At 35.0% G+C, this 21,984-nt stretch overlaps 1 protein-coding gene across 1 annotated transcript; it reads right to left on the reverse strand.

The window, feature by feature from the left end:
- Positions 1 to 7,545: 7,545 nt before the first annotated feature.
- Positions 7,546 to 10,378, reverse strand: LOC127879266 (uncharacterized). Its single transcript, XM_052426035.1, has 2 exons — positions 9,542 to 10,378; positions 7,546 to 8,055 (listed from the first exon to the last, which is right to left on the reverse strand). Exons 1-2 carry the CDS (start codon positions 9,938 to 9,940, stop codon positions 7,858 to 7,860), a joined length of 597 nt encoding a protein of 198 aa, XP_052281995.1. The 5' UTR covers positions 9,941 to 10,378; the 3' UTR covers positions 7,546 to 7,857.
- Between the last annotated feature and the right edge of the window lie 11,606 nt (positions 10,379 to 21,984).

Genomic DNA, 21,984 nt, shown 5'->3' on the forward strand with positions numbered 1-21,984 from the left:
TCACGAAAAATAGCAAAAATGGCAAACTCTGGGTAAAATAAATACTTAACCGATTCTAAAGAAAATATGATAGACTTAACGAATTGGACCTTGTAAGTCGTGTGCACAGTTTTTAAATTGTCACAGTACACAACCCGTATAAAATTGATTAAAGTCTAATAGCACTAAAATAAAACAACAAAACCAATGTTATATTTGACCATATTAAACACATGTAAGGTTATTAAACTGTTTACACAGCCCTTCTCTATTGACGTGAACAATCATGATCCTATCGTACCATTAAATGCATTAAGGTGCATCAGCATATTTCGTAAAAGAATTGTAAAATGATAAACTCAGTACTTACTTTAACTATGAACATTAATAGATTAAATTGAGCATGTAACACATAACAAGCATGCTTATATTCAGCCTCTCAGCACAAAAGTTCTGCTAAAGTAAATAGTATATGATTTCCGCAGTTTCAATTATGATTGCAGTATTATTCAACGTGTCACTCACACCTTTGTAAAATATTTTTTCAAGTTGTCAATCAATAAATAGAGGATATTTGTTGGGTTTGGTGTAATATCAATTTGTTTTTACGAGTGATTATAGAAAAAGATTTTTTCACGAGTGGCGCAGCCGCGATTGAAAATATAATTTTTACTATGATCACGATTGAATTAAAATCGATATTTCACCAAATCCAACACATTTTATTTTATGCTTACAAATGATTATTTTTTAATATTTGCCATTCCGGACAATATAATTCCCCGTTGGGAAATATACTTATCACAGATAATCTGAAAACGTATCACAGATGCTTAAAATCCATCACATCGTGGAGTTTAAATATCATTATCACAGAAATGCTAATGTGCTAGTAATCAGTCACCAGAATATATTTCAGTTTAAAGTAAATGTTACTGTATATCAATTGACAATGAGTTTCTCGTGAATAGTATGCTTAAAATACTTAATTTGTCATACATTTGTTATATAAACAACGGTCCTTTTCTCATAAATCATATACCACGTGAGAAGCGACAGCTAGCCGAGCATTTAAGCTTGGCAGTCGAAATGTACATTTACGATTGCTGCTGCAGTCTGTCCTGCACCAACACCTTGTAAGTTCCTTCAACGCCTTCACAACCAATGACTGGTCTGTCCAGAGTGGCATCCATACATCTGTTTCAGGATCAGACTGCCAACCGAACGATGCTGGTGACGGGACGTTCAATTGGGTGTTAAGACACGAGCACCAAATACTGGATTGCAGGATTGCTTTTCTAGTGTGTTGTTTTAGGGCACTTTGTGTTGGTGGTATATTTTCTATCCGCCAATTTTTCTTTGTAGAAAGGTACTTGCGTACAGGGTTGATGCTTGGTAACGACAATGCTGTTTTGTCGTAAGCTGCGATGACAATTTTCTCGACTGCGAGATGGATTTCTTCAGTTTCACAGAATGGGTTATTTTCAACACTGTGCAACACATGTGTGGCATCATTAACGAGCCTCAAACCTTCTAATAAGGACTTCTTGCCCTTATTGCGGAATGCAGACGTCGTATCGCAACCAGAGAGTGCATGTACCATCGGTAGGGCTACAGCAGTGTCGTTTCCCAGTTCAGAAACTATCTGATTTTTATTGTAAAAACAGAAGTGGTTACCTTTACCAAAACTGACCCATAACTGGCAATCGGAACTGATCTGTTTCAACCGACGAAGAATCCCTACCCGAATGACGATCACATCACTATCGACGGTTCTGATTTGACATATTTCAGCTCCCCTCTGTATGGCATCTTTCAAATGCAACAGAAATCTGGTATCGGCCTCCTCGTGGTCACATTACGGCTTTTGAATGTTCGTGTATGACAAAACACTAGATGAAGTCGTAGATATATCACTTTGTCTGCTGGCCATTCATGCTCTATTACACGACTTGTCAAAAACTGAAACAGCTCTTCTTTGTTGTCAGAATTTCTTAGAAATGGCTTCCATTCAGGCAGCTTGTTTGATCCGAATACCTTTCTCCTTTTTCCCATTCCTCTGTTTTTCTCTTTCCCCAGCTTTGAGACTGTTTTAAAAATATCGATCAAATACTATATCAGTTCTAGTTGATCTCTCAGCTTACCTTGTTATGTATATGGGATGAATAATTTTTCAGCATATTAATCAAATGTCAATAGCTTTGGATCTTCAAGCATATTGACAATGGCTGCTCCATCAATGGCCGTCAAATCAAATGTGTCAGGGACTATTGATGCTTTTGAAAAGCTATCAAGAATGTCTGATTTGGAGCCATGGTAGAGTCTCCCTTCATCCGAGATTGAAGAAGGAAATTTGTCATTTTCATGCTCGAAGAACTTATTCAAATCTCCATCTCTGCTGCTATTAGCTATATATAAACGAGAGAACAATTCAGATTCTTTCTTCACCATTGCAAGTTCGTCTTTTTGTTTGTCGCGCTTAGGCTTCTGACGTACTGCTTTCATTAGTGTCAAGTTGTTCCTCGTAATTGGTGCTTGAAACGGTTTTGTTTTGTCTTCTACGACAGCTTCTGTCCAACTTTCTCCACTGTAGAAATAGATTGCACTATATTTCCATTACACACCTCATGGGTGTCTATCATTAGTAACTGTAATTTTCCTGATTCAAGAAATGGGTTTCCTCTTTCCTCCAATGTCGCAATTTCGGGTGATGCGGTGGTCGAGTGGTACAACTCTGGTCTACCATTCCAGAGGTCCCCGGTTCAATTCCCGGCCAAGGCATTGGAAATTTCATAAATGCTTCAAGTGTTTCCCACCCAACTAGAGATGTACTGGTATGAAACCCCGATAAATCTCGCGTGTATCGGTGCTATACACTGAGCACGTAAAATAAACCAAGGGATCTATTCGCAAAGAGCTAGGGTATCGCACCCTGATTCCTTGTATCCCAATACTGTCTCTTCTGCTCGCTGTCTCTTCAGCCAAACCAAAGGACCCGATTGGAAATAAGTGCTTGCACTTTCATAGGTTATCCTTGACTGCATGGTCAAAGAAATACATACATACACAATACGACTATTGTCTCTTCATGGTGATGTCCAGGGTCTTTCTGCATTTCTAGACCTTCAAATTCATTGATAATCCGTGCGTATTCGTGTCCTGCTATCATCCACTTTATGAACGCCGTCGGATGGTCGGTTAGGCATACAGCCCCACCAGAACCCTTGACCATTTCGTTATTTTGTTCGTGTGCCTGATCAATGGGCATACTTGAAAAGCGTTTCTTTGTCTTCTTGACAACACAATTCCCATTGACCTCGAACTCTCCCCTGACAGACTCGGGCAAATGTTCCATGTCACGAATATGCACAGGCACCCATCTAGCATAGTTCTGATGGTTCAGAGCGAAAAAGAATTGAACCAACCGCTTTAAAGAAATGACATTCAGTGCAAAGTCACGGTTGCGAAGGGATCTAATTAATGACAATACCAACAGTTCCCACCTTATCAAAATGTTCCAGCACCTGAATGTCGGACTATTTCTACGCGTGTCTGATATCCACTCTTCCATTGAACTGTATGAATCTTGTACAATACCAAATGCCTTCTTACGTAGATTCCTTAACACAAATGCAGTTATTTGATGCGCATGTCTTGTTATAGTCAATTGCGAACACTTCAAAAAAGACTCTGCTACCCAGCTGTTGCATCTTCAGCTTCATTCAAGACTTCAACCCAGCAACTTCCAACTAAGTTGTCACCAACTGTCTTCCACAGAGCCATCTCTATGTGGAGGCCTCCGAGCACTATGACAAATTTATCTTCACTATAGTTGTTTGTCCATGGGAACTATAACTTTCGACTTATCGTGATGAGCATCTTCTACAAGGGAATATGAATCGGGTAGATTATGCCTTGATGAGGAATCAGTGGATAATATTTAAACGCATTTAAAAAGATAATAATACCAAAAATATCCGAATTTCAGCCTATCCGACTACTATTACACTTTTGAAAAAAAAGAACACTCTTTGTTAGAACATAAAAATATATTTTTTTTAAATATTTAATTTAACATTTTTGTTTTCAATTATATACATACTAGTCCATTTAGACGAGTTTAGATACATAATAATAAAAAAAAATTATCAGAATTTTAGCCTATTCGGCTAGTATTACACTTTGCTTAGATAATTTATTCATGCAATATACTCTCAAAAACTTTTTTTCAAACACTGAAGTTTCATGGATTGAAATAATGTTCAATTTAAGTATATATATAACAAGTTTACCCTTTGAAATGAAAATCCCTCCATGGATAATCAGTAAACTATCGTCTGCTTTTCTGTTGATGTTGTACAAATGGTGTTATATTTCAAAGGGAAGTTACTCAGTAACTTTTGTACATGAACAGTGATATATGCTACCACTAATCGACAGCAGTTCTTACATGTTGGGTGTGCAATTGAGTCAAACTTCCGCACAATAATGTCTGAAAAGTGTCTGATGATATATTTTTATCACAATGCAAACTGACTTGAGTGTATGTTTGTCTGTTGCTATGGAGACAAATAAGAATTTCCTTAGCAACCACATTACATTTTCTCTATTTTCTTGAATCTTCTTGATTCTATCGATATGAAAATCATAAATTACATGGTTAAGCAAAACACTCAATAACACTGTTAATACAAAACAATTTACAATAAAATAATATGTATTTTAGGGTGGTTACCAAAGTAAGTGAAATTTCCAATGGAATGTTCTCATTTCTTTTTCTAAATGTATGAAATTAAGCATTTAAAATTTTAATAAAGTAAGCCTTATTTAATTTTATCCTTTTTTATGCAAATACACATCGTATTGTGAAAGGATTTTGTCCTACTAAGAAAATGCCCGTTCTTAAAACATTTTAGAAATTCAATAATCAAATTTTCATAATTTACAGAAGTTCATGACCAAAATTTTCACATTTTAAGAGTTAACAACTCATTTTTCCACAATTTCGGAAAGTTCAGGACTCATGTTCGCACAATTTCGAACAGTTCGCGACACATGTTTTTGCACAAAATTCGTCAGCCAATGCCGCTTTACAAAGTGGAAGTTTTAAATTCAAATAGAAAGTACTTTTATGATTATATGTCAATCATACTTTATGATACATTTCCTAATGAAGGCTTTTGATTCTCAAAATGTGCCTTTCTTCTTCATCAAACATCATACATTTCTGAAGTCTGAAGCTTTAAAAGTTGTTTTACTGTAGCACAATCATTGGTAGCCCAAATCTTAGCTTTTTAGTTAAAATGTAGGCAATGGTACGTTTGGAAAAAAATCAGTATTTTCATGAATGACGAGCCTAATTTATTGCGGGAATATATAGTTCTTATATCAAATGACTGATTGCTTAGTCTAAATAAATCAAATAATTGCATAAAGATTACAGCTTTGTGTCCTCACGGAGCGTATATTGATGTCACCTAGAATCCGTGGTGTCCGAATGGATCTTAATTATCCATGCTAAGCCTTGTTTTCTTAGAACTATTATGTGTTTACATTTACAGTGATGCAAATGTATTATATATCATTATGCAACGTACATGTATAATAATATGCAAGTAGTACATTTCAATTATTATGTGTTCGCCTTAAAATTTTTTACTTACTAGTATTTTCCTTGATAGCCAGTATTTATGTAAACTGCAATTCTAGTATATGTGTTAAGGAAAATGGAAAAGGTGTATAAACTATGTAGAAGTAAAATTGGTTAAATATATTTGTTATATTAATATGCATAAAGTGAAGTCTAATGCATTTACTTTTTATTTGTTTCACCATGGATAACTAACTTTTTTTGCTTTTTATATTTGCAGCCTTTTGGGTTTTGAAAAAAGCTCAATAAACCATGACATTTGGAAAATGAGACCTTATAAATAGGATTATAAATAATAGTATTCAAAATGCTTAGAAGTACATGTTTAACTGCATTTTAAACTTTGTATTACACTTTGCTTATCAAATATATTGATGTATAATACACTAAATAAATCAATACTTGAATTTATATGAAAAGTTGAGATTAGTATTGGGGAAACTTATGTCAAATTTTGGGGGAAAATGTTTCCATTTGCCATTTCGAAACAGCATATAAGAGGGTTTATTTTGGTGAAAAAGTCAATTGAACTCTCGTACATTATTTCCAATTTTCACATGAAAGATTTCATAAAATTCTCTGCAAGCTTTTTTTTTTATTTTCTCGAAACTTGCCCTTCATTACATCAAAAACATTTCTTTGTCAATGATACAATCAGTTTAAGTATTTGTAAATGTTAAGATTCAAATTAGTTTTTCTCGAAACTTGCTGCTTCATTATATCACAGGCATTTCATAGGCAGTAAGACAATCAGTGGAAGTACTGGTAAAAGTTAAGAATCAAATCAAATAATTACAGTAGTGCCAAACCAAAGTGCAATTTGTATTATCCTGACAAATACTACATGCATTATGTTTATGTAATATTTTTCCTGTAAGAGACAGACTTGTTGTTCACTTCGGTAAGTTTATTGGTATTAACAATGGGCAATTTAGACCTATTTCTTTGTTGATAAATGCACGTACCTTTGTGAGAGCTTTTACAATACACATATACAGAGAGGCAATAGTTTGTTTCTTTTTAATTCACTCTCATGAAAGCATTACTTAGCCTACTAATTAAAAAAGTGATAGTAATTTCCTCACCGCGAAGATTCTCACCCTTTCAAGTGCAGTGTATTGTTTAAACAATTGAGCTTAATCTTTTTTATCACAAGAAGTTTGTGTGAATCCAGATTTTGTTGGAAAGATTGTAAATGCAATATTTCTCCCTTGAAATGCTTGCTTCGTCTCACCCCTGTAGAAGCAAAATCTCGCCCCTGAAGAAGCAAAATTAAAGTGAAATCACATTTATGTTTGTATTTTTCATGGCCGTTCTATTTGAATACAATAAAAGGTCGAACTTCATTTCCTGTGACTTCTATTGAAGACATTCAAAGAGCGAACAACTATAGTGCGTGCATCGCGTTGATACATTCTTTGGTGTTCCCGTATGGTTGAACACATTTTTGTATTTCTTACCGAAACGCACTTATTATTTTGGTGAAATATATCATTTGCTCTGCATGTTTCATTGCGGGAAATAAAAAAGACAAACTCTGGGCAAAGGTAATACTAACCGATTCTAGGGCAGATATGAAAGGCTTGCGAAATTGGGCCGTGAAAGCCGTGTGCACAGTTTTATAAAGGGTAACAATAAAAGACCCGTAAAAAATTATTAAAGTCTAATAGCACTTAAAGAATAAAACTACAAATCCAATTTAATTTTCACCATATAACAAAAATGTATTGTTATTTTAATGTTTACACAGACCAACTCTATTGACGTGATAAATGATGTCTCTACCGTACCATGGAATGAATTCAGGTGCATCGTCATAATTCGCGAAAGAATTGAAACACTGATAAAATACAGTAGATCTACAAACTAAAACTCTGAACATTAATATACTAAATCGCATTATGTAACAAATACAATACAAGCATTATTTTATTTTGCCTTTCAATACAACAATTACGCATATGGAAATATGATATGGTTTCCGAAGTTTCCATTATGATTTCAGTATTATTCAACGTGCCACTCACATCTTTGTAAAATACTTCTTCATGTTATCAATCACTAAATTGAGTTTCGACTATTATTTATTCTTCTTAATTTTAGGTATCTTAACACTTGTTTCAATGCTTGAAATATGTAAATACACTCGTATAAAACACGTCTATATGAATAAACAAATAATTTTATTTGTCCTGTACGGAGTCATCGATGTTAATTGCCGACATTAATTACGCCATTTGTTGATTCTTTGTAACGCCATCAGTTTTTACCCCGGTATGATCGAGATATTTCCCAGTGCGCGTGTCCTCTTTTGACGTCATACGACTAGTTCCCTTCTCGCACCTTGCGGTCCAAACGGCCAGACCTATCACGGCCGCGCAGACGACCACCATACATACTATGGCCACGGCTTCAATACCGGAATACTGCAACAAAAACGTTTGATCTGGTAGTGTTGAACACATTTGGTACATGCGGTTTGAATTAATAACCATGGAAAAGGCAGTATTTGTAAATCCATGCACGCGCTTGTGCGCGCATGTACGTGTGCGTGCGCGCGTGTGTGTGTTTATATGTCAAGTATACTTCAATCGTGTACAATTCTGTTGAATAGAACATTCGTCCCCATATTTTTTAAATTTGCTTTCTGATGGCAGTGAACAAAAGAGTGCACACTCGTTTCCCCGATATAATGCACCTAGCATACCGCCTGTTGCTTTTAATTGTTCTACAACTGCAATATCTGCCTTATAGTTTATGCGCTGGGAGTAGTGGGGAGTAGAGGGGTAGTGATTGTGGGAGTAGAGGGGTAGTGATTGTGGGAGTAGAGGGGTAATGATTGTGGGAGTAGAGGGGAAATGATTGTGGAAGTAGAAGGGTAATGATTGTGGGAGTAGAGGGGTAGTGATTCTGGGAGTAGAGGGGTAATGATTGTGGGAGTAGATGGGTAATGATTGTGGGAGTTGAGGGGTAGTGATTGTGGGAGTAGAGGGGTAATCATTGTGGGAGTAGAGGGGTAATGATTGTGGGAGGAGGCGAGCCTCCAAGCACCGAATTTGAAAACCGTTGCGATATCACATGAAACTGGAAACCTCTTGCTTGCTTGTACGGAACAAACCGCGCCAAAGATTTAATACGAAGTAGTTGCTATGTTTTCCCAAATGCGATAACCTTCAAATAATCTTATGTAAAATTGAGTTGAAAGTGCATGTATTGATTTAGTTTCGATAAGCGATTTTAGAACGCAGTCATAAACCACTCGTGGAGATAACGTATGTTAAACGGCGTTTATGATAACCTGCCATGTTCATTTTATAACTTCATTAAAACCCAAAACAAATCCCAAATCATATATCTATCTAAGGAAGGTAAATCACCGATACAATTGTTGAGTTTTGTTTTAATTGGTGTGCAAAATACCAGGTGATGTTTAAACAAATGACAAGTTTAGTTTACGACTTAATTGTGAAGCCCTTAAAATACTGCGTTATGATCATTAGTTAAGTTCCATCATAAAAGCATTATAAATATCGACACAATTAATACAAAATAAAAATAAAAACTGAACTTAAGCGATCATAGACGTTAGAGCGAAGATTTCTACAACATGATTCGTGAAGTAAATATGTCCTACAATTCTCAGTGAGACGTACTGGAGGTTCTGTAATACATTTTCGGCTGAAAATGCAGACTAAAAACTGCCAAGGCTTTACATGATCAAAGAAATGTGGCACGCACAAATTACAATAATTCATTTTACTCATTTATGGTTTACAATCTGTCTAAAAATGTTTGCTACATATATTAAGTTGAACGTAAAAGACGACACTTTATTAATAAATATATCACATTTTACTAAAATTATACGTAATTTATGTTAGAACTCAACATGTTATCAATTAAAACACTTACTGGTTTGTGCAGTCCTACGGATGTAGCTACAAGTTCAGTAGCTGTGCTGGATGATGAATTTGTGGTCGACGATGTATTAGTGTTAGCATTCCACGGAACTGTTGTGGATGTGATATTTTCTGTGGAAACTGTAGAAGTCGAACCGGTCGAAGTGTTGGTGCTGTTAACAGTATTGTTCACGATCGTCGTTGAAATGGTTGTTTTCGACGAATCGAAACCAGTTGGTTCTGACGATGCCGTTTCCAAAGAATTGGTTAGTGAGTTAGTGTTGGCGGTATTTGTTGAAATGATGCTTGTTGAATTTACTGTAGTTGTCTCAGCCCCTGTTGTAGGTATCTTCGCTTGTATATACAGTAAATACACAATCGTTGATACAAATATATTCCTGATGATATCCATAGTTATTGCAGTTTATGGCGTGTAATAAAATGTACTGCAGTTTTCTGTTGTTAAAAACAGTACAATTTCAAATGTCAGATGCCAAACGGTTCGTGTACACGTTTTTTCATAAAGCAATACTTGAAAGATAACAGCCTTTGCAGAGTATTTACAAAGGAGGGTTTCCTGATAACAACTGCTCACCTGGTATTCGTCTATAATTCCTTTCAGTAGAGTATATTTTCCGCATGGAGCTTTACACACGCGGTAATTTAGATTTAGATTAATCTCACATGTATCAATTAATTGTTGAAGGTTTATCACGTATTGAAAGGTTTAACTAACATCCAGAAAAAACACGGTTTAATGTTTGTTATATTTGCTATCAGTATTAAACTGAAAAGTGTCGTTACTTGATAGCAAACGTTTACAATATGAGTTCTTGTTAAACGGGTTTTAGTATGTGTGGACTCGTTATCATTTACCCATTTGCCTTGCCACATCTTATCAAATTGACACTAGAGATGATTCAAGTTAAAACACTTTCGTTTGTTAATTCAATATAATTTAAATCTTTTTTGACGTAGTTTGTTTAGAACTATATATAGTTTGGGTTAGCTAAACTAGCATATTGAAAACCAAACACTTTTTCGTTGAAAGAAGGAAGTATTTATTGAAATCACTGATTACATATTGCCGATAACAGGGATTTACTTTATGAATTGAACGCTTTAATCAAGTTGTATTTGAACAGTTATTTTATATCAGCTGTAAAATCAAACTGACTTCCCGCTTAGTTTAAAAAAAATAAAATAATATAGGAAACACTTTTAATTTACTGGAAATTGTATGTAACTCCAATGACGGTACGCGTTATCGTATGGATTAAATTTTAATGTTGAATGATGCACCTATCGACGCATTCCAATCGCCATACATGTAATTTATTGAGAATATGCATCCAAAGAAGATTGATTCGGTACTCAAATATGTTTTTAAAGATATATATCTTTTATTAATCTTGATATTTTTAAATATATCAAGCCGCATCAGCTGGGCAGTCAAATGGCAATGAGCGTAAGACTAGATAAAAGACACACACACTCACAATTTACGTACAAACTAACTTTTTGTTTGGATAGATTATATAATTTAATTCAATGTTAACTAAACAATTAAACACCAAACTTTCACAATTTAGCTCTTACGGATTTATAAATTTACAGAGATTGTGTGATTCACAATGCATTCTAATTTTGTTCCACTCAGAAGTAAATACAATAGTCCGATAAGTCCGATTTAATTTGATGCCATAATCTTAATTTGTTTCGCACTTTGATTGGTAAACAATTGGATTCCTGTTTAAGTCTTTACTATTTTAAACATACTTGTGATTATTCAGATACAATTCAAGTCTCATTTCATTGCATATACATGTATTCGAACATGTTTATATTTCGAGGTGAAGTTATTGAAATATCATGACCATTATGTTTGTGTGCATGCATGTTAAGAAAAACTCGACAATATAATGAATGTTAAAATGTTTTAACGTGACAAATTAAATGTGTAATTATGATATGTTTAGATGACGTACTATGTATGTATGTAAGCTGTCGTGTCTTGACTTTTATTATTCCGGAAGTAAAATAGAGAAGCACTTTTCTACTTACTACAAACACGAGAGCACTATAACAAATGCTATCAATAAGAGTAAATAACCCAGGGTATCTGTTTCAAAGACGAGATGTAATTGATACTTGTTTTACTTTTTTGCTTTTTGGTGTGTATTCATCTACTTGTATGAACAAGATATCTACATGTAATATATTTTATTGTTATTTTATTTGATCTATTATGCCAGGAGACTAAACTCTCCAAAAAAGTATTGAATCGAAGGATCCAATGGGGTAAACGCAGTTGTATTCGTTTTGTGGGCAGTTATTGCTTGTTTGTTTTGTGAGGGGTCTAGTAATTTGTTTTGTATTTGACGACGATGATAATGCTTCGTATGTATTTGACGACGATGATCATGCCTCGTTTGTATTTGACGACGATGATAATGCCTCTTTTGTATTTGACGACGAAGATAATGCCTCGTTTGTATTCCACGACGATGATAATGCCTCTTTTGTATTTGACGACGATGATCATGCCTCTTTTGTATTTGACGACGATGATAATGCCTCTTTTGTATTTGACGACGATGATCATGCCTCTTTTGTATTTGACGACGATGATCATGCCTCTTTTGTATTTGACGACGATGATAATGCCTCTTTTGTATTTGACGACGATGATAATGCCTCTTTTGTATTTGACGACGATGATAATGCCTCTTTTGTATTTGACGACGATGATAATGCCTCTTTTGTATTTGACGACGATGATCATGTCTCTTTTGTATTTGACGACGATGATAATGCCTCTTTTGTATTTGACGACGATGATAATGCCTCTTTTGTATTTGACGACGATGATAATGCGTCTTTTGTAATTGACGACGATGATAATGCATCTTTTGTATTTGACGACGATGCCGTGGTATGATAAACATTTGTTCATCGTCATCTTCCTTTTCCGTTGTAAACAGCTGATGTTAGCATGCATATGTTTGTGGATGGACATTCTTTGATAAACTAACAAAGTCATCAAAGAATTTTCCAGTTCAATTCAAAGTCAATTTCTGTAGAAAAGTTCAAGAATAATGCACTACCATTCTAATATTGCATAAACAATAAATAGCATTTGGTCTTATACTTATCGTCATGCCATACAATACCAAACAATACATAAAACTAAACGACACGATAGTTATACTTAAACATACATGATACTTATGCTTAAAAGGGCCTTTTCACAGATTTTGGCATGTATTGATGTTTGTCAATAAATGCTTTATATTGATAAATGTAAAAATTGGATCTAAAAAGCTTCATTTAAAAAAACACAAGAATACAATTAAAGAAAGAAAAAACGTAGCCCTCAACTGGGCTCGAACTACTGACCCCTTGAGTAAAGGTCTATCGCTTAGACGCCTCGGTCATCCGTGCTCAAACAATGATTGATGTATTTTATACGTCATATAAGCATTCCTCGTAGTATAACACAATATAACGACAACAACAGATCTCTCCAAATTATTCAATCGTTTCGCGTTGCAACGCTTTATAATTTTCAGTTTTTAAATCGTCAAAATATGCATATAATGTTTATTTTAGAGCATGTGCTGTTTTGCTGTGTCCTCACAAATATCATAACTACAACGAAAATTTGCGTATCTGAAACTTTTTATTTTTTATTTTGTCAATTTACCAAAACGTGAAGAGATTCCTTTAACTCCCTCGTATTGTGAGAAGTCGGGCTATAAATTATTTGTAGTAGCATATATGTTTGAAATACTACAGGAAATTGCAAACTAAATGCATTTAACATTTGATGACATTTTCCCCTCTCTTGTTTGCATTTGAAGTACCCTTAATGAAGCCTGTTTAACATATCGACACTGACCTGTATACGAATCTTCCGCACTACGCATATAAGCGATCATATATTTATTTTCAAAACAGATAAAATCCAAAAATAGAAAAATAGGGTTTTCTCAAGAACCAGAAAATAAACGACGGACACATTTAATTCACTGACAAGTCACGTTCTGCTGTTCATCAGAAAACTCATTCGTGTACACAATACATGTACACTGTTGGTACATCCCAATTGGTCTGTGCAGATTCTTTCTTTCGTCACTAAGACACATTTTTGGTTCTACATAAAATACGTTAACGTTTCGGTATTGGCGTTTTAAATATCACTGAAGAAAACAATATTTGAATGATAGAACCATATCAATTATTTTTTAACATTCGTGGGCCGTGATCATTTGTCAATTTCAGATTGGGAAAGTGAAATATTGAAATCGAATTTGTAAATACTCGATAAAAAAATACTGTTTTTGTGTCTAAAAAAAGAATAATTTATCTACCAAATTCATCTTTTTTTTCAACGCCGTCATATTAAAGATACAGGTTAATACTTCAAAATTAATTTGTAGGTTTTGCGGTGTTAATGCGGTGTTTGCGGTGAGTCTTCAGGATGCTTATCTGAAAGCAAAGAGTATCCAATTAGCCCATTAACTAAATTTGCTCGTAGATTTGTCTTGTATTTAAGTATACTAATAAATAATACTTACACATTTTTCAAAACCACAACAAACGTCCATAACAGAACATTGAAAACGACATTTTTTGACAAAACTCCTTGACATATTGTGATGAAGTATGTAAAAATTTAGCGAATTACTTTTAGTAACACTTTACGGTATTAGCGCCAGGTAAAAAAGACAATATTGTAACAACTAGTTTATTGAGCTTGGTAAAGGTTATCACTATCTATTAGTAAGCTACTCCCCCCTACGTTTTATTGACGTTCAAAAGTGATTCCTCATCTATGAAAGGCATATGAATGATTCCGTGGGAGTTACAATAATACAGAATTAGGAAGTAAAGAAACTTGAAAGTTTGGACAAGGCTTAAACAAGTTGTTTGTTTCTACCAGCCATACCAATCCTATTTTAGCCAATCTTAAATTAGGTTTTCGATTTAAGTTATCGATTATTTTTGCTACAATTTATTATACACGCTAAATTAACTTCAATTTGACTATACGTAACATGAATTAAGAGTGTTTAATAAATATCTTAATATATTTGTCATTAAATACCATTATAACAGTTGGAAAATGTACCTTAACAAATCATCGGACAAGAATTAACCGACCTTCGTACCCTATTTCATGGCCATGTTTGAGGAAAAAAATAACTTATTATTTTCTCTTAAAAAGCAAACAATAAAACCAAGTCACACTTCCATTATTTACGTCGACAATACTTAAACCATATAAAATAAATTGTAAGTAGCAAAAACTTTTTAAAAGACTGTTCGTGTTTACTATGATACATTGGTTTCTATTTTTCAATATTCATACTCATTTAGACATTCCTAATATGCTTGTTGGGATCGGTTACGTGACTTCTCAGTCCCCAAATGGTTCGGTCCTCTCTAATGTAAAGTAACTTATAGCCGTAGTTTGAGTAAACTGATAATTGTAATTGTATGCGCATGCGCCAGGTGTAGGCTGAACATGTTTGCGCTCTGTGCTTTTTTGTTCATTTTTTTAGGATTACTGTATTATGCATGTATTAGCAACTATCAAACAGTTAGGTATATTAAACAGGTCAGGGGCACCAGAGGGAGTCAAATTAAAACGAGACGCTCCAGGGACTGTACTGAGGGTGTGCATACATAAAATCTTCGAACACTACCCCAACACATACCGAAAATAAACTAAAATGAACGATTGAGATCTCATTTCATAAAAAGCAACAAAGTTAACCAAAGTAACCTGCAAAGAATTAAATTCGAACCGCGCAGGCCAGATTCTGATAAAACTATGCTGTTTCAACCCAAGATCAGTAAAAAATAAAGCACAAGCTTTTGCCGATTATATTCGTTCAAACGATTTCAACATTCTTGCTGTGACTGAGACATGGCTTGGCGGTCCCACCGATAAAGCCTGCATAGCCGAGCTTGTCCCAAATTGATACAAAATCGACCACGTGACCCTGTGTTGGCGCGGGGAGGAGTAGCAGTTATATACAAGACACCCTTCGATCTTTGCTTGCTGGCATCAAGTCGTGATATCACCTTCACTACGTTTGAATACATGGACTGCAACATTACCATTAAGAACTATAGCCTACGACTCGGTGTGGTATATAAATCTCCTCCAACAAAACGGAATGGTCTTAAGACAAGTGCATACATGGAGAACGAATGGCCTGCGTTTCTCGCTTACTATGTAACCCTGGAAAGTAACATTATTGTTGAGGGTGATGTTCCGTTCATTCATCTGGATGTTCCGTCTAACCCAGAATCGGCTAGATTTACAAGTATTCTGGAATCATGTGGTATGCGGAAACATGTCATCGAAGCAACCCATGTTGCGGGTCACACATAAGATGTATTGATCACTAGAGATCCAGATACAACAGTCACAAATAAAAAAGTATCTGATCCCGGACTCCCCGACAACAGTGGAAGAACATCACGTGATCATTTAGCAATTGTGTTTAACGCCCGTGCAGCAAAACCGCCTCCTGTGAGGAAACTGTAAACTATAGAAAATTGAAGTCGATCGATGTAGATGAGTTTAAAAAAGACATACTAGCATCGGACATTCTGAAAAGTGAAAACACATCAGATGTGGGTGAACTGGTTGAAATATATAACAATGGACTCGCATCCCTCCTTGAAAAGCACGCCCCCTTGAAATACAAAAACCATTGTGTTAAGACCATCGTGTCCATGGTTCACTGAGGAACTGCACTGCGCAAAACATCTGAGACGCAAACTAGAACGGAAGTGGCGATTGGCTAAATTGATTATAAATCATGAAATCTACAGGAACCAATGTCCTGTCACAAGCAAACTGTTCACGAAATCGAAAACTAGTTATTATGCCCAGTAATTAGATGCTTGTGGCCGTGACTAGAAAAGCCTAACGAAAGGAACAAAACATTTAATGGGTGAACTGAGTGGAGTTGTCGGTCCATCTGGTAAAGCTGCGAAGGTTCTCGCACATGAATTACGTTTAAAAGTTCAAAAATAAGACCACTTAACAAGAAACCGGGACTCGATCAAAATGTACTGATAAACTATAGACCGGTATCAAATTTACCCTTTATTTAAAAAAATCTAGAAAAAGTCGTCGACACCTTACTGGAACGACATTATACTGACCATAACCTGCACGAAAAGCGTCAGTCAGCTTACAGGAAATTCCACTCCACGCAGACGGCGCTACTGCGTGTACAGAGCGACATTTCATCAGTCTCTAGATCATAATGAAACCACTATTCTACCTCAAATTAATACTGAACATCTCTTATGACAACACGGTCTATCTCGACCATCCATGTCCACATTACCCACCCCAGGGCCATTGATAAAGGTAAAGGCAGCTTGGTTACCGTCCTCTTTCAAATTTATCGAGAGGTCCACTGGTACTACTTCCCGTACCCCCAATTTTTTTTTCGTACCCCAAATTTTTCGTACCCAATTTTGTTTCGTACCCAATTATTTTTTCGTACCCAAAATTTGTCGTACCAATTTTTTTTCGTACCCAATTTTGTTTTCGTTCTCAATTTTTTATTTCGTACCCAACATTTTGTTTTTACATAACTTCTTCATTTATTCACCAATTGACTTCAAATAAATAATGAACATCTCTCATGACAACACGGTCTATCTCGACCATCCATGTCCACATTACCCAACCCCGGGGCCCCACCAACATAGGCCTTGTCCACCCAAAATTGCCTTTTAATATAACATATATGCGGCGTGGGGATACGCGTCGGCCTCTGTCGCGCCACTTCTAGTTTTATATGTGATCATCTATCATTGTTTATCATATAGTTTCAAATGTCTTTTTTCATTTTACTGGTTGAACCATGCGTTTGTATTGTACAGTACTTTTGAACGACGTGTGAATTCATGCAAAAAGTGCTTTAAAAATATGGCAAATAATAATAATAATAATAATAATAATACTAATAATAAAAATAATAATAATGTACCATGCGGTTACAATTGAGACACGAATTAAATAAAGGCTAGTCTTGCGCGTAAAAATTAGTGATACATGAATTTGATCGAGTGTATTAAGTATATGTGGTCTATATTAATTGACACAGTCGTGCGCAATTAAAATGATTTATCCTTATATCCTTTCTGAAGTGTGTCTTACGAGTACACTGTTTCTGATCGATTGACTATGATTCCCGTAAATTGCAGCGTGTTGATTGTGTAGCTTGACAGAATAGTTATTTAATTATCTACATAAATATAACTAATTGTAAAGGTAGTCCATCGATGATGGATGAACGTGGAAGTTTTAGAATGTTTGCGAAGTTTAATACCACTATTAAAACAATGTACCAGGGTTGTGATTTTTGTTCGATGAAAGATGTAGTAGAATTTGGGCAGACGAAATATGTATTGTATTTAACAATGATATTCTAATTCTTACAATTTTTGACTTGAAAACGTTTTTCTTAGATTTTCTTTTAAGATTTTTTCTGACACTAACTTTATAGTTAATTTCTCTAGGACCATTTTAGTGAAAAAACGTTGTTAGAAATTTTAACGAATTTCGTTCGTGAAAAAATTCTGCAAACGCGAGGTTCTCTCTAAAACGCTTACGGGAAACGCAGGCAATTTACAATATACCGGTAGGTAACGTTGAAAAATGCATACGATATGAACAAAGAAGAAAAATGCAGACGGTGATTGTTGTCCTTTATTTTGGTGTTGATTATTGTTTCGTTGTTTGAATTTTAATGTTTGATTTGTATTTAATCGTTTAATGAATGAAATACCTGTATTTAATAACTGGTGTTTCAAGTCATACCTTCCTTCTTCCTTATTGTACGGACACCATCTGGCGTATCCTCGCTTTTTGAGTAATGCTTTCGATAATATAGAGGCCACTTCATAGAATATTGACATAAATATAAATTATTTGAAAAAAAAAACACACACCGGATAACGTCAAATTGAGCGCTAGAATTGCCGGGTACGATTCAGTATATTTTCCGTACGCGGGGTATATTTAAGTATACTTAAGAGTACCAGTGGTATATTAAAGTTGTTCTCGAGCCAACAATGACCAATCGAGCATTACTTAAGACACTGTGCACTGACTAGTAGTCAACTATTAATTGCAAAATGGAACCAACATCACTTTAAAAATGGACGTCCTCTAAATGTAAAGAAAAAACAAAATTGATACTTTTAAGTAAAAAGTAATGTTAAATTATGTTACTTGTAGCCATTGTTTACTTTTCCTGTCAAGTAAAATTATGTTGATAATAATTTAACAATGTGACCGCCTGCTTAAACAATTCAGTTGTGAAATTGTTCATTTAAGGAGGAGGTGGTTCCAATGAAAGTATTGATATGTTTACAGAGGCTGTACTGAATTTCTTAGGCACCGAGTTGCCTGCAATTGCTGGAGCTGCAACAGTGGCTCTGTATACACAGCTTCAGTTTAGTGCATTTGTTTTCCGCTGTGTATGTCACTTAGTTAACTTCTTTCAAGTTAAAAGCATATAAACAGTATCTTATTGGCTATTTCCGTCTGTCATCAAGTCAGCATGTCACAAAACTTTCCAGAACTATATATCATAAACTATATAAGATGTCAACATGAAACGTAATGGGTGTATAGATATCAATCAGGAAAAGTGCCATGCACAAAAAACCCCAGACACTTTCATAGTTAAGAGTTATTGCCCTTCGTTTTCTTTTATGATGTAATTTTTCAGAGATTTATCTCAGATACAATACCATATTTCAACATGAAAGTTCGTGGGTGTGTATTAATCAATGGGAAGAAGTACCATGCACTAGAACTATATCCCTGCACTTTCTAAACTAAGAGTTATTGCCCTTTGTTTTTTTTATGATGTTACTTTTCAAGGCTAAATCTCAGATAAGATTCTATCATGAAACATCATGGACGTATAGATATCAATGAGGAGAATTGCGATGCAAAAAGACTACTACCCTACAGTTAATAATCTTTTTAGAATGATACCATATCACGGCTTTCTTTCCTTCTAAGAGAATGGCCGTGAACGGCCATTTCACAATTTTGAAACGAACATTTCACAAATCTAGTAAGGCCACTATACTTGAAAAAAGCGGCCATTTGCAGCTGTCAAAATTGGACTTTTTGGGCTTAAAACTGTCAAAAACGGCCATTTCACAATTCAAACATAAACTTTGATTTAATATTTTACATAAGCTAGACAAGATATTGACAGTTGTGAGGCTTTTCTATGGTTTTAGATAGAGTTTTACAGTCAGAATATTGCTGAAAGTGGTTATTAGTTGAAAGTAGCTGTCAATAAAATGAAAATAATTTTTTCATGCATTATTTAAAGACATTTTAATATGATGCACGTATTAAACATGCTTTTTCTATACTCATTCTTAACAAACTGAATTTTGCAATTTTTAAAAGTTCGCGACTCGTGTTTTTTTCACAACATTCAGAAGTTTGCGACTTTTTTTTCAAATTTTTTACAATTTCGTGACTCATTTTTTCACGTAGTGAGGTGGACAGGGCCGTTTCACAAAATCAGGAAAAAAAGCTCTGCATATATCGAGGGATTTGCACCCATTCATAACCTAAATTTATTTTAGGGAGATTATAAATTCCACAAATTTGATTGTTTTATATCTTGATTGGGCATTTTGATAATCATACTTGTTAATGTATAACTGAAGACAACTTGCAGAAAACACAATCCCAATCATAAAACTAGTTCAGTTGCATTAATAAATTTGCTTGATAACATCATGTGACAACAAATTGATTACAAATCTTATAATGCTACATAACTGAGAATTATCTAAAATGCTTAATTGATTTGAAGAACGAATATTATTATTTGTTAACATTAACATACAATTCATGATATATTATTTTCAAAGAAACATCTGGCAGTGCCCGAATCTCGGAATTGCGTGATGTGCCAAATCAACAAATATTTCGCAAAAAAAATTTGGTCAAATACAGTTTATCCATAAAACATCAGTGTTCCTTATTGCACTAGCCAAAATAACACGAGATTTGGTATGGTAACATACATTTAACAACATAAAAATGCTAGTTTGTAATTTTATGTGGTACAATAAATTCCATTGTAATTTGGCCTCTAGAGTGTTAACAAGTTTTTACTAAAGCTATTTAAGGAAAGATGCCCCGCTCCTGGCGGCCATGTTTTTTCAAGCAACTGGAGACATTTTCGAACTCTCGTCTAAGATAGTTGGGACAAGTTTTCTTATAAAGTTTCATGAAGATCGGATAATAAATGTTTCCTTAACAAAACAAATGTTGACGACGCACGACGGAGAAGGCGATCACAAAAGCTCATGCTTTGCTGCTGAAATGTCCTACAAATGTGTTCGTGAAATTTTTAAGCACTTGCATGTGCCCATGTTGCTCGACAAATGACCGATAAAACAGACACTTGTTAAATGGCAAGGAGAAGTTCAAAACAAGAGGGCCTCAAAGGCCCAAAGTCGCTCACCTGTGATACAAAGGAACCGACCTGTTCTGTTCAGCCCAAGATATCATTAGAACAAAATGTTCTGACCAAGTTTCATGAAGAGTGAATTATAAATGTAACTTTTAGAGTGCTAACAAGGGTTTGATAAGGACATTTAAGGAAAAATATCCATCCTACTGGAAGCCATGTTTTTGTACAGACCTGAACTATTTGTGAACTCATCCTGGATATCATTAAATAAGATATCATTGGCACTGATCTTCTGAATAAATTTCATGATGATCTGAAATGAATGTGGCCTCTAGAGTGTAAACAAGCCAAATGCTGACGCCGCGCGACAGACAAAAGGCGATCACAAAAGCTCACCATGAGCAAACAATTGTGCTCAGGTTAGCTAAAAAGTTTCATGACTGTTGATATGAAAAATGTTGAGTTAATCGATTTCGATTTCAAAGAAGAAGTAGTATATTGTTTTACTGGATGTCGGTCGGCATGTCTGTCGGTGGAGCTGTCGTTAGACCAGTCTGAATGTCGGTAGACCAGTTCGTTTCCGATCAATAACTCGTTAACCAATTGACCGATTGGCTTGATACTTCACATGTGCATTGGCCTTGGGCAGTAGATGGCCGCTTTTGAAATTAGGGTCACTTGGTCAAAAGACAAGATCACTAGAGCTGTCGGTAGACCAGTCTGAATGTCGGTAGAACAGTTCGTTTCCGATCAATAACTCGTCAAAAAAATTGACCGATTGGCTTGATACTTCACATGTGCATTTGCCTTGGACGGTAAATGACCCCTATTGAAATTGGAGTGACTTGGTCAAAGGTCAAGGTCACTATCCGAATAAGTTTGTAAATCGTTTCCGATCAATAACTCGTCTAGGAATTTACCGATTGGATTGATACTTCACATTTAAATTGGCCTTGGA

Source organism: Dreissena polymorpha, chromosome 4, assembly GCF_020536995.1.
Source record: "Dreissena polymorpha isolate Duluth1 chromosome 4, UMN_Dpol_1.0, whole genome shotgun sequence".
Classification (NCBI taxonomy): domain Eukaryota; kingdom Metazoa; phylum Mollusca; class Bivalvia; order Myida; family Dreissenidae; genus Dreissena; species Dreissena polymorpha.

Excerpts from the sequence above, each read along its gene's own strand:
- LOC127879266 (XM_052426035.1), bottom strand. The coding sequence starts at position 9,940 with ATGGATATCATCAGGAATATATTTGTATCAACGATTGTGTATTTACTG. Across the intron at positions 8,056-9,541 it reads CCGTAGGACTGCACAAACCA|TATTCCGGTATTGAAGCCGT; the intron begins GTAAGTGTTTTA and ends TTTTTGTTGCAG.